Source organism: Buceros rhinoceros, unplaced genomic scaffold, assembly GCF_000710305.1.
Source record: "Buceros rhinoceros silvestris isolate BGI_N320 unplaced genomic scaffold, ASM71030v1 scaffold6236, whole genome shotgun sequence".
NCBI classification, from domain to species: domain Eukaryota; kingdom Metazoa; phylum Chordata; class Aves; order Bucerotiformes; family Bucerotidae; genus Buceros; species Buceros rhinoceros.
This window is the reverse complement of record NW_010419324.1, coordinates 47,626-61,769: the sequence shown is the minus strand read 5'-3', so window position 1 is coordinate 61,769 and position 14,144 is coordinate 47,626. Positions and strand designations below refer to the sequence as shown.

The following is a 14,144-nucleotide window of genomic DNA, read 5'->3' as shown; positions in this document are numbered from 1 at the left end:
TTTTTTTTTTTTTTTCAACTGGCAGATGCGATGCTGAGGCTGGAAGGCAACTGGAAAGAGGGAATCAATGAGTATGTTCAATGCCCTGGTATTACTTGGGCTCATGGATGATTTGAAGTACGGTGTTTGATGTAGGGGGTCACCGAGAGAGTGGAAAGAACTAGTTAAGTGGGGCAAGATGAAATGTGGTCTTAACCCAGATAATTTGTGTTAAATTCAGTGATTCCTTGGGCTGGATAACAGACTTCAGCCTAAAGAAACAGTGAAGTGACGCACTTGATACCTCCCCCTGCTTGTTGTGTCCGCTGGACGTGTCTGAAGCTAGTGTAAGAATTGTAAGACAGTTTGGGACTGACCAAAGACACGTGTGTGATGGGACATACTGGGGGGGAGAGTTAACTTTGTGGGGAAAGTTTAGCTGCTGCTTAAGGCTTGATTTTTGGAATCGCTATCACTGTTTCCAGTAGTATTTGTAATGAATGAAGGGCTCGCTTGTTTACGTAAAGAGGAGCCGATCACCATGAGGAAGTCAATATGGGATAAAGTAGTTCCTGTTAAATACATGAAATAACCTTCTTGTGAAATTTAATAATATGAAATGCAAGCATAGAAAAGTAACAACAATATAGTGTAAGACTGTAGGAAAATCTCACTGATTACTGTACGCGGTTTGAGATGGGGAGGCCAAAAAACCTCCCCAAGAGACAGACCTGGTTCATATTTGTTGTCATTCTATTAATCTGGAAGTTGCTGAGATGCTGCCAGCTCTCCTGAAAACAAACAGACAAACAAAAACCTGAAAAAAAACCCCCAAAACCAAACCAAACAACCTTGCCAACCCATATCGTGAGTGTGTAACTTGGCCTCTCTCTCTTCCTCCCTCTCATTATTTTGAGCTGCTGGAGGTTGCCTGGGGGGTGTCGTGACTGTGGTAGAGCTGGGATGATTTTGGGGGGACTGGTGAGTGTTTGGTTGCACTTTCCTTTTGCAGGAACGGAGGGAAGCTGGTCGCTAGCTCCGAGTGCATCAGCTTTGGGTTGGACTCTCCTGCAGTCGTCTGGTGTGTAGGACAAGTTGTGTTACTCAGAAGCGTTTGGTGGGACAGGGATTGCGGGCATTATGGGTACCTTTAATCTCTTCTCTCTTCCTGCATGCACCATAATCACGAGAGCTCTTGGTCATTTGTAGGGAGTTCATCAGAGTTTTGATTGTGTGTGTTGTGGTCTATAAAATGGATAGCGATTTTGGTCCACGGAGTCACAGTGGTGGTTTTGGACTAAGCACTCATGAAATGATGGCAAACACGGGTTTGGGCTGCATATTCCTTTTTTGACTTCATGTTCCCATGTTTTTAAAGGTTAAGTGTTTCTCGTTTGCCTTGCTCTGTTTCTGCTGGGATCATAGAATTATTTAGATTGGAAAAGCACTTTAAGCTCATTAAGTCCAACCATTCCCCCAGCACTGCCAGGTCACCACAGGGGTTACCCTGTCCCTCAGCAGCACCTCCACACGGCTGGGAAACCCCTCCAGGGATGGGGGCTCCACCACCCCCCTGGGCAGCCTGTTCCAAGGCTTCACAACCCTCTTGGGATAGAAGTTTTTTCCTAATGTCCAACCTCAACCTCTGAAGCAACTTGAGGCCGGTTCCTCTCATCCTGTTGCTTGTTGCTGGGGAGCAGAGACCGACCCCCCCTGGCTGCAGCCTCCTGTCAGGGAGTTGTCAGAGCCAGAAGGTCTCCCTGGAGCCTCCTTTGCTCCAGGCTCAGCCCCCCCAGGGCCCTCAGCCGCTCCTGGCAGGACTTGTTCCATACGGAACTTTTCTGTGTTGTCATGCTGAGACTTTTGTGAAGGAGAAGGCGTGGCCTTTCAGACAGTGGTTTTTTATATCTCAGTCCTTAACTGTGTTTTGTGGAGGTGGATAAACTTCAGATAATTTATCCGACTTTCAGTTGGGTGAATAATCAGGCGCTCAAAACTGCGCAGGAGAAATATCCATTTCACGCTCCTCAGACCTCAGCTCAGGTTAAAGTTGTTTTGCTGGTGTCTCTCGCATCTTTCCAAATCCCTTGTCAGCTGCAGTGGTTTTCAACCCCAGCTTCCTATTGCACATCCAGCGTGTGCTCATTAAATATTGAAACTCAGTACTCAGAGACATTATTCACTCATTAATATTGTATCACGGCCTAACCTGCGCTGTTCAGAACAGTTTTGGATGTTCTGCAAGGCTGCCAGAAAGCGTTAACAAACTCGCTTGTGTCAAGCTAAGCAAAAAACCCGATGAAGAGTTTTGTAAACACATTTATACGCTTATTTTCAGTCAGCAGAAGCTTTTTTGAGTTGAGGGGTATCCTATGGAAATGGGAGTGTTCAGAGATTGGGAAAGATGAAGGAAGTTGGCTAAAATGAACATTAATAAAAAACCCCAACCCTCATTATTGAAGCATACAGAGGGGTTTTTTTGTGTGTGACACTGAAATGTCGTACTTTGAGGTCATCTTTGAGGGTCATTTCCTCCTCTAAAGACTAGCAGCTCTTCAGATTTTTCTACATTGTGCAGTGGGGAGGATGATTTTCCTGCTAGTGGACTTTGAAATAGGAAACATTTTGATTTCGGTTGGAGGTAATGAAAAATGACACAGCTCATGCTTTGGCCGTGATTGAGTTTATCTTGGATCACCTCAGATCCATCAGATTGGGTCGCTGGGAGACTGTAATAAAGATACAACAACTGGCAGGTAATCATTTCCCTGAAAAGGAACGCAAAGAAAATGGTCAATCTTCGGTAGCGTAATAAATTTTCAATATCTGGAAGGGGGCTGAAAATGATACATGGCTGTATTTGCTTTCAGAGTTGTGGTGTTTACCAATTCCAGCTCTCCTGCGGAGTCTTGATTAATTTAGAGTAAAGTGTGGAGTGGCCATCAAAGCACAAAACTAAATTATTTTTTTTTTTAACATTTCTCAGTGTGTTGCTGTTGTCTGTGACTTAAAAAGGTGCTTTTTTCCCTAATGATAATTTTTAACATCCGGAGGTGGTTTTGAAGAATGACAGAAATGGGTGTTTTTGAAGTAAACAATAGAGTGAATTCTTCTGGGCTGAGAATTAAATTATTCATTCCGTTAGCATGGCTGACATGGCTCGTGCTGTGCGAGGTTACGATACCATGTCATGAGTTCACGGGGTGAAATTAACAATATTCTTCTCTTGAAGCCATTTAAGAAATGGACCTGAAAAGGATGGGAGTGTTTTTAGCGTGCAGTGAAGTTTTATCATGTTTTTTTGACTATATCTTTGTATTTCCAAAGAGATTGTTATTGTTTTGTATTTTTTATGCTATCATTTAATACTAGTTTTCTTTGAATAGAAATAATTACTTTAGACTGATTTATACAGAAAATACAAAATTCTGAAAACCTAAAGAGCATCTTTCTGTGTAAGTTTTTCAGTATCACAGGATGGTTTGGGTTGAAGGGACCTTTCAAGGTCATCCAGTGCAACCCCCTGCAGGGAGCAGGGACATCTGCCCCCAGAGCAGGGGGCTCAGAGCCCCAAACAACCTGACCTGGGATGGTGCCAGCGATGGGGCTTATTCCCTAATCCACGTTAATTTAGGCACATTTACTTCTCCTCTACTGTTGACTGCAGTAAATGGCCGAGATGAACAAAGCAATTGAGATTATTGTTACATGAGGTTTTTTTCATGGTACTCATGATGGTCAACCATAAGTGGTGAGACTGTGGCATGTCAGCTGGGTGCTCCCCCCTGTAGCCTGTTTGTTTGGTGCCGGCGGATGATACAGCATCATTGCCGTGATATTTCATCATTTTTTTGTTCAAGTCAGGACTAAATCAGTACCCCTAGCTTGGGGAAATGCAGTAATTGGAGTAATCTAGACTCTTCCATAGCTGCAGATAAGAGGTTTTCCTCCCGGAGCTGGAGGTGAAGCATTCCGGGCTGTCTTAGTCTCTGAAACGTTTGCTGTAACCACTTGTAGATTCTTTTACTGAATTTTGCGTGTAGTGTGTTTGTAGCTAGTTCCAAAGCTGTGTAATACCGAAAGCAACCTGAATCTCACGTTCGTTGCTTTGTAGGAAGAAAATGGTGTGAGTAAAAAAGAGGAATGCAGAAGAAAAAAAGGTTTATTCTCTGAAATCAGCTATTTCCCCTTTGACTTTGGTCTGAAGATCAGCTTCAGGAGGTGGTTGGGACAAATGTTTTGATCACATGTGTAACTTCCTTTGATTTTTGTCTCTGTCCCTCCTGCCCTCCCCTCAGAAAACTGAGATCTAAGAACAAACTGGCTTATATATACGAGAGCATCTTTCAGAATTCTTTTCATCTGTCCGCTGGTGTGAGATTGCTCCTTGAGGACTGTGCGGCAGGTTTTGTGTTTGGTTTAAAGAACCTGATTGAGCTGGAGGGTACTGCAAACGTTATTTTGGTTGAATAACTTAAGGAATAAAACGGTCCGAAATTTTTCTTATAGTGGAACGTAGATATGATAATATGGTAACAAAACCCCCCAAATTCTTATTATGCTTCTTTGTTCTGAGGTCCAGAAGTCTTTGGTTGGTGTATCAGGATTTACCTGGCCTCTCGCAGTTTCTTCTAGGATTTTTTTTCCCCTTGGTGATAGCAATGTTCAGTTGTACTTCTGGCTAGTTTTTTCGAGGAAGGTCCAAATCTGATATATTTAGGCCTGCTTCTTGTCTTCAGGTTTTTTAATGGATGCTCTGAGTGACTCTAAGGGGCTGCTGTCTCTGGTGAGATGGGAATTGCTCCAGTCTAGGAGTTTTCCTTGGAGGGGATCTGGGTTCAAGTTTTTCATTCAAATAGGTAAATTTAGTAATTGTCACAGTATTCACGTACAAAGGAGATGAATCGTGTTTTTCTCCTCTAGCTAAGCTCTTAAGTCCAGTCCAGAGGCAAAAAGAGCCCCAGGCAGAGCGTTTCCATTCTCTGTTTGAGATCCGCAGGATGTTTGCAGTGCTGCGGGGGCCATCGGTACAGAGGCGTGTCCAGTTTTAGCCAGTACAGCTGCTTTACATTTGACAAAAGCTTTTTCCCCCATGATTTAATGCTCAAATATTGTCTATATGTAGGATATCTGTATTCAGGAGGTGACCCAGTTTGGGTTGAAGTGTCAGAGATATAAGAAGTGTGTCCAGTAAGTTGATTACGTGAGTCATTGACTGCAAGACAGATCTACAGAGAGAGCGTCTGTTCTGACACAAATTCCAGAATACAGGGTTAAAATCTCCAGCCAAAGGAAGAGTAGGGTAAGTGTGGACCCACCATGAAATGGAGCAGGGCCCTGGTGACAAAGGAAACAGAGAAGGTGGAGATACTCAGAAGCCACCTTTGCCTTTTCTTCTGCCGTCTTTGCTGTTACGGCCAACTATCAGGGATCCAGGGACCCCGAGAGCAGGGGAACGGTCTGGTGCACAGACAGCTTACTGGTGGGGAAGGAGGCTCAGGCTAGGAGCACTTAAACTGGGCAGAGAGAATGTCCATGGGGATGGATGAGTTGCGCCCAGGAGTGCTGAGGGAGCTGGGTGATGTCATTGCGAGGCCACTCTCAATTATCTCAAAGGTCACGGGGATCCGAAGGGGTTCCTGAATACCGCAGGAAAGCAAATGTTACTCGTGCTTTGAAGAAGGGCAAGCAGGGAGATCTGGGGATTAGGACAAGAGACAACAGACACAAACCAAAACACCTGAAGTTCAGTTAATCACAGGAAAACACCGTGAAGGTGCTCAAATGCTGGTCTGAGTTGCCCTGACAGGTTGTGGAGATACTCCAAACCCAACTGCACACAGTCCTGGGCAACCTGCTCTAGGTGACCCTGCTTGAGGGAGTTTGAACCAGATGATCACGTGAGGTTCCTTCCAGCCTAAATGACTGCGTGATTCTGGGAGCTCTGGACTGCACTTTGCATTTCATAAAGTAAGAGCCAATCATCGAGCGTTTAAAGGATGGGTGAAAGGAGCCATGATGATGTTGAATTGGCGTGCCAGAAGTTTTAAGGGTAATAAGTGACTTAATTTGTTTACTAAATTGTAAAAAATGCATGTACATAAATACTGTTCATGGCATTAACTCAGCGTTGTACAGCAGAGCTGTAGAAAGGCAGTTGTGGCTTTTTGTGTGTGATCGTGGGCTATAAAACAGCTCAGAGCGGGAAATGCGGTGACGTGTTAATCCAAACTTTAGTCCTGGAGGTCCTTGTTAATGCTTTATGTGCGTGTGTTCGAACCTTGCTATGGAAAAGCGATGGCATTTCATTAAATCAGCTCCTGAAACTAAATAGCTGTGCGCTGCTTGAAGCAGTATTTCCTAATTATTTAGAAGGATTTTATTCAAACTATCAACTGTGTAGAAAAAATGTGCAGCCAGCAGCCTTCTCTGCTGTTTCAGCACCTTTTGTAAGACGCTTCCTGTATAAATGATCAGTGTAACACATAATGTCTCTTGCCTGTTAACTAGAGTTTTGTGCTTAAATGTGAGAACTGTTATAGCGAGCCTTTATATCTGTTATAATTAAAAATGTCGCTTTAAGTGGACCGTTGATGTGGGATTCCTGCAGTAGTGGACTGTACTGACAAGTTGCGCTGTTTCCTCTTACAAATTGCAGAGGTGCCTCTATTTTTTTTTTTTACTTTTGGCTAGATAATAATATGATTTATTACTGTAGATTTAGCTGATGTTTGCCTTTATTCAGCAGCAGAACGTGCTGGATGCCAGAGAAATGAATTTGTAACGCCAAGGAAGAAAACTACTGTAAGCCGACGCAGGCGAATGTTTGCGATCAGCACGTCTCTGCCTTGTGTTTGTTTCATTAAGCTCCTACAAGCCACTCAATTATGTAATTCAAATAAATGAAAATGACTTCAAAATCCCACTTATTTTGTTAAAACTCTGGTGAATTTAAATCAGTCGAGATGGGTGTTTAGGGCTTATTTGTGTATAAAAGCTGCCCTGCTGGGAAAGTTTCATGGTGCTTCAGGAAGGTGAGTGGTTCTGTTGTGTTCTGCAGGTACGGTGAGGTATGTTCCTGATCACACAAACGAGGATTAGAGAGGAAGGTCTTTAAGTGTTTGCTTTAAGGTGCTGCTGTGAGCAAGGCAGTCTTGAATGCATTTGAAGAAGATAAACCAAGCACCGTTTTGGCCTCAATTGTATAAAATTTGATCATACATAGTAGAATGATAGTAGAATGCCTCTCAAAGAAGAGAAGAAAAATCAGTGAAGTGTTTGCTGCACATCAGTCACTCTGTCTGACTGAACACCTGAGTGTCTGGATGTAGAAGTTTTGTTAAACTACCCCGAACACGTCATCAGAGCGGGATACACAGATGCCACTGCCTGTTTGAGCTTACAGACACCGTGATACAGGGACCTGCTTTGCCTTGCAGCTGGCCTGTGGTGAAGGAACTTTCCTTCTGGAAATGAGCACAGAAATGACTAAATTAACCTCAGCAAGTGTGTCTGCGTGAAAGGTGGTGTCTAGTCAAGGCAATTGAAATGAGCTGATAATCTCTTCCTGAGAGGAGGGGTTATGTAGAGGAGAGCTGGAAATTCAAAGAATTGAAAAGACAAAGTGAAAAGTCTCTGGTATTTTGGAGCCAAACAAGACAAGTCATGTGAGAAAGAGCTTCAAGTGTTGCTGGTGGAATAGGTGCCTCCAAAAAGGACCACGGCTGATCAAAAGGTCCGCGAGATGGCTCTGCAGATGTAGGGGCTAGCAAAGAAAGCTTTATGCAACAAAGTCCTGGAGCCAAAGGAAGTCAAGAAGTCAAGATGAGAACTGCTGAAAGTGGAAGTTTTCATGTTCTCTGGTCTGGTACGTTTAAAACAGAACTGATGGTTTGGGGTTTGTTTTTCACGTACCAAAGCAGGAGTGTAGGGAGATCTGGGGATTAGGACAAAAGACAACAGACACAAACTGAAACACGTGGAATTCCATCTAAACACAAGAAGACACTGTGAAGGTGCTCAGACACCGGTCTGAGTTGCCCTAAGAGGTTGTGGAGATACTCCAAACCCAACTGGACACAGTCCTGGGCAAGCTGCTCTAGTTGGGTAGAACTTGGGGGGAGTAGAAGGCAAGCAGACAGCTCTGGCACTGTTGAAGTGAAATTAGAGACAAAGATGTAACAAATCTTGAAGAGAAGATCTGTCACTGACATGGAAGGGAATGGAAAATAGAGACAAAATACTCTAAAGCAAAATACTTTGCTTTCCCCCGGTAGCAATTCAGCTGCTTTAGACCTACTGTATTTCTGTTGCTTTTACTCTCCTCAATGGCTACTGAACCACTTGGCATCTTTAGAAAATCATTGGTTCAACTGGAGAAGGTGGAGAATTGTCGCAAATGACAAATGGAGATGATTAGTCTGGCAGGCAGTTAGTAATGGGATTTCCCTGAGAGCAGTCTTGGAACTAGTGTTAATAATTATATTTAATCAAGAAATTCCACTTTAAGGAAGCAGGGTGCTCGGTGACGAAGGAAACTGAGTTTGGATGAGTTGTTATGGAAAGGAGGTGGAAACGAGGGTCGTTCCCTGCCCTTCTGTCAATTACTCTGTTGCAATGGACATTCCTCGGGTCATTGGTTCGGCAATGACAATGAGATGTGATGCCAACAAAGGGTGGCACAGAATCCTTCTGCTGGGGTTTTTATCACATGGTGAACTTGGAAACCGCTAACTCAAAGGATCGGGTGTAGGGTTATACAACGCTGGCAGGGATTTTATAGGTGCTAGTTTTGGGTGTCCTATCCTCATCCATTCCACTCTTGCTGTGGTAGGATATCCAGCTGTTTGTGGCCAAGAGGGTGTTTGAAACTGTAGTGGCTACGAGGTAGCATTGAGATACCGGGACTGATTTGAAATGAGCTGGTTAAGGAGGAAATGGCAAGTCTTGCCCTGAGTGCTCTGGTTGTGAGAAACCAACGCTATCCAGCCCCCCTTTCTGTCACGGGGGTGGCCGTGGTATTGTCTGCTGATTCTGTGGGATGTCGGAGCTTCTGATGAAAAGCTTTTTAATGGCTGGCTGGGGGGTGAGGAGTCAGATGTCTCGAACATAGACGAGGCTCTGGGTCATCGTCTTGTGGCACGTTTGCAGCAAAGGACATGTGGAGTTCTGGCACCTGTAGAAGAGCATGTCCCGTCCCTCCATAGTGTACTTAGTGGGGAAGCTGAATGTAACAGCAGCCGGGTTAAGCCGTCAAAGGGCTTATCTTGACATTAGCAGCCCATTATTTTTAAGCGTTAGGAAAAGTGACTTTCTTCTTTTTGCAAGAGAGGTTGAGAGGGGGTCGCGTGGAGGTTCGTAATTCCATAATTCCAGGAGGAGAAGACTTGAAAAGACAAACTGAGCTCCTATCAAATAGAGGAATAATTTGCTAAAAGTTAGGTGTAAACATCTAAATGCTTTTTTATTTTTTTAACTTTGGAGAGTTTGTAATGTGGAACCCCCTGGCAGCCGCTCTCAGCCACTGTCTGATGTCATGTGCCCGAATTACTCTGTTAGGTACCACATGCATGAAGAGGAGATGTTTTTAGGGGAAAACCACTTGTGGGAAGTGAGATCCAGAAAGGATGAGGAAGGAGCTTCCTTCAGCCCCAGGAAACGCTCCACGCGTTCCGTGCTGTCTCTCACGAGAAGCAGCTGCTGAGACTTATATTTTGACACTTCTTCTTTTTAGACAAAACATGATTTCTCCAATGGAAAAGACAACCAGCGTGTTTTGACTGCGCCATCGATCGTGTGAAGGGTTTGTTATAGCAGTACTGCCGGAATCATCTGGGGGGCCTTGGGAAATCACTTAATGGAATTTGGTCCAGGGCTGCATAATCTGACTTTTTTTTTTTTCCTCCAGTAATTGAAGATGCTGCTTAATAAACTTTTTATAAAGATTCCCAGTTGGTCGCTGCGTTTCAGCAGGTTGTGTCTGAGCACACAAGTAATACATCTTGTAATTGTCTTTTTTCCTCCCCACCTCACTTAAATATTTTCCCTGGGGAAGAATCTAATGTACTGTAATGCTGGTACCTTTTACAAAGTGACCCTACTTAGGATGATTTGTTCCCTGAAGCTCCCCTGACAACATATAAATGCACTGAGAATACTTCAGCTTCCTTTCCATCACTCTTTCAAAAATTTATTTGAAAACTGGGACTGGAGATGGTGCTGCCATCGCTATCGAGTTCCATAACGCTGACTCAGTGTTCAGTGACACCACACGCAGGCAACCGATAAGTTTTATTAGCTGAACAATTTATATCTCTGTATTCTCATGAAAATGAGATACGATTTGCTTACAGCAACTTCTGTAGTGAAGGTTTTAAATACATTTAGGGGTTGTGACATACAAATACAGAGAATTTTCTGGGCCTGGAGTTACCTTTATTAACTGTGCAACAAGTTCAGTAGCTGTTTTCCTCTCATCCTCTCAATAGTTTATTATGCTTATTTGATCTTTTTACAGCTTGGTAAATAGCTGCAGTGTTTGGGTGTGTGGTGTGTCCAGTGGTAGGAAAGCATCACTGTAGGAAAGAGTGGAGATTTCAGCTGGAAACTGCTGCCCACTGGCCAGTGCAGAGGAGGATTTTCCCAGAAAAAGGGTTCCTTAAAACCGGAACAAAACCAACCAACCACGGTTCTTCTTACTTAGAAAGATGTTATCATAAAGCTCTTGAATTACTTGTGCTTTGTGTGATTTAATGAACAGTGATACCGAGGCTTGTCGCTGTTGTGTATTTTGATTTTGACAGTTCAAACCGAAGTAAACTTTATTTTTAGCAAATATTTGTGTGTCTTAAGAATATTTAGGTGTCTTAAGAAGCCAACAATAAGGTTTTACAGAGACTAATTTTAAAATGACTTTGCCTATGCCCTTTGAAACTACACTTGGAAGATACACCTTTAATCCAAATTGCTCTCCACCTTCTTTAGATTGAAACAAGAGCAGATGTACGTCCACGATGAGTTCGGCAAACTGCTGGAACGCGAAAGGATTTCTTCCAACGAGCACTTGACGCGAGCCATTCTTCGCGAGCGAGCTGCCACGGAGGAGGAGCGCCAGAAGGCCCAGCGTTTTGTAAGTGCAGAAACTCCTCGAGAGGACTCGGGTTTTTCAAGCACGTGTGTCTTCAGACTTGTTTCCAACTGTTGGTGGAAGAGGGAAGCAAATCTCTTCCCGTTACTTGGTTTTTCTTTATCGTTACTTAATAATACATTTTATTTCTTTTTTTACCAAATATCCCTGTCTTTAAGACTAGCTGATTAGGAAAAGCTTGAACTTTCTGAAGGCTGCAAATAGGATATGTTGTCGGTGTGGATAATATTAAATGTCTTTATTACAGAGAGTGGAAGAGGAATAGTATGGTCTAGGTCTACTTACCGAAATCGGTGATTCTGTGTTAAGAAGTTACAGAATACAAGAGAACTTTTCTAGAAGTTCTTTAGGTCATAGTTAAAGGAAATCCATAATATTTCTCAGTTAGACATCTGGCTAACAACAATAATTTAAAGTAGCATTTCTGAAGCGTGCTAGAAAACAACAACAAGTCTGACTTTTGATTGCCTCAAACCTCGGAAAAATTCTGTATCAAAGAATCATATTTCATTTGAGCTGATGTATGAACACTTCCTGACAAGGAACTCGTAACATATGGCTGGTTGTTTCCTCAGAAAAGCTGGCACTCTATATTTCAGTCCATCCCAAATGTCTGGCAGATTTATAACTTCTCCTACAGAGCAGTTGTTTGCTGTGTGGAGTCTGGGTTGACTCTTCTTTGTAACGATAAAAATTTATTTTCTGAGGGGTGAATGTGCCTGGTTTTAATTACTTGACTACAAATAATAAAGAAATTGGTATTTTTAAGAGAAAATTTAAGAGTGAGCATTCCTATGAAAATAGAGGTGCTGACATAATCCTATAAATATTTGTTTGTCCTTCCCTATCTGAAATAAAATCAAAGTGGTCAGATGTGTGTTGGTTGGTAACAGTAAACCAATCACTGCAATAGCTTTATCTCTGTTGAGTAACTACAAATCTCTTGCCTGTGTTATTTTTCCAAATCGCAATTTAAACCCAAACAACCTTCACCATCGTCCACCTGAGCATTAGTACCTCCTGAAGGCGTTTCCCAGTGCTTTTTCACCTCCATGGTGCTGTTCTTGTTGAAGAGTAGTTACAGTGTGGTGAACAAATGCTTAATGATTTGTCACTTTAAAATACAGGAACAAAAGGCAGTGGAGAGGAATTATGACCGAGGGACTGCCTTAGCCTTACGCCTTCAACTCTTGGATTCTTAATATTGTGCAGGAGAGATAAGGGCTTTGTGGCTTCAGCATAATGAGGAGCTGAAGATTTATAATGGGGAATATTATCTGCATAATTACCGGGGGGTGCATCTTTCACTTACTGCTGTAGTTAATGCTGTGCTTTTGCGAAGCACACGGTGCCTTTCTCATCGGCCAAATGCTCGAGAGGTGTCTTGTAACAGACACCAGACCGGTTCATTTAGCCTCTCTGTCAATTGTATTGTTAAATTTTTACGTACTCTGGAATATTTAAGCAAGCGCTGCCTACGTGAAGAGAATTGTTGAACCTTACCAGCCCAGCAAGTGGTGTTTCAAGGTGTGCGGTGTTGCTGCGTGTTGAGTTGGAGGGTGATGATACAAGTGGTGCTAAGGAAATGAGCGAAATGCCTTGAAGTCCTACAGGATGTCCCCTCGCGTGGAGGACACCATGACCTGTGCCTCTCCGTGGTGATGACGTCGCTGTGTGTTTATCCTGTTTATTTGTTTCATGTACCCAAGCTGAATTGAGAAACCGAGTAACTCGGGGGTTGTATCTTTGTCTACCATTTGTCAGGTAGAATGAGTAATTCTGTGTTCCACTGGGTAGGTTTGTGTTTTATATAGCCAGGGTTTGATCTGTCGGATTCTTCTTGGAGGAAAAAGAGCATTTCTGAAATATCAGTAGCATTATCTACAACATTAATTCCTTTGCTGCTGCTAAATTGCTTAACTAGGGCACAGGAAAAGACTTGGTGGTTAGAAAGGGAGAATTTTATTTTTTCATTTAAAAGTTGCTAATTCAGTTTAATGAATAGACATAAAATTGTTAGATTGAAGAAATAGTTGCCATTCTTAAACAATTTTAACACCATCCTTAAGGGCATCCTTAAAAATTATTTCAGATTTATGTGAGCAGAATGAGGAGGATTGGGGCACTTGCTAGGCTAGGTGTTAAAAAGCAATGTCTGAAAAAACTTACCAGTATAGAGTTGCAGACTGGTTTGGGTTGGAAGGACCTTAAAGCTCACCCAGCCCAACCCCCTGCAGGGGGCAGGGACATCTGCGCCCAGAGCCCCAAACAACCTGACCTGGGATGGGGCCAGCGACGGGGCTGCTCGGGGCATCATGGACCTGGGTCTCACCACCCTCACGGTGAAGAATATGACAAAAATAATTTTAAAGAAAATTAACAAAAGGTATAAGAGCTCTCTCTCACACACACATACGTGTGTATTCACACCCACCCCCTGTGGAACAAGGATCCTACCAAGAACTGTAAACCCAGGAGGGACTGTTGAGTACAAGCACTGTACAGAGAAGATGAGACTACAGCAGCAGAACACCCTGAATTAATTTGTCTCCTCAGAGACACCCACCTGTCTCTTCAGAATGCAGGAACTTCTGGAAGTTCCCATGCCGAAACTTTTCTCCACAGAAGTCTCCTCAAACAAGGCCTCACATCTGAAGCTTCAGTAAAAAACATGAAGGGAAATGGGCAGTTTTACTGGTAACAGCTCTTCAGGGCTGGGGGGTGTTCGCAGCTCTGAAAGGAGCTCGGGGATGATAGATGAGCTGGTGATGTTATGTGCTGTGTAAGCTGTTAGGGAAAGCTCCCTCAGTACAATCGGACTGGAAAGGGGCTGATGGGATGTCAACTTCTTCAAAAACAATTTGGGGGGAGACACAGACATTTATAAATCAGTAATTCTGATGTTTCTACAGGGGTGGAAATTACAATTTAGAGTGGAGTTTCCAGACCCTGACCAGAGCCCTGTAAATCCCCTGCGGAGTCAGCGTGAGGATTTGTTCGACTGTTACTGCTTAATTCA

At 43.2% G+C, this 14,144-nt stretch overlaps 1 protein-coding gene across 1 annotated transcript in view; it reads left to right on the top strand.

Annotated features, from left to right (window-relative positions):
* LOC104495840 (MICOS complex subunit MIC19-like) overlaps window positions 1-14,144 on the top strand; it is a gene marked incomplete at its 3' end in the record, with an annotated part of 81,120 nt that overhangs the window by 28,643 nt on the left and 38,333 nt on the right. The window contains exon 4 of the mRNA XM_010138871.1: window positions 10,963-11,107. Coding sequence (XP_010137173.1) covers window positions 10,963-11,107 — 145 coding nt within the window. The remainder of the gene's footprint in view (window positions 1-10,962; window positions 11,108-14,144) is intronic.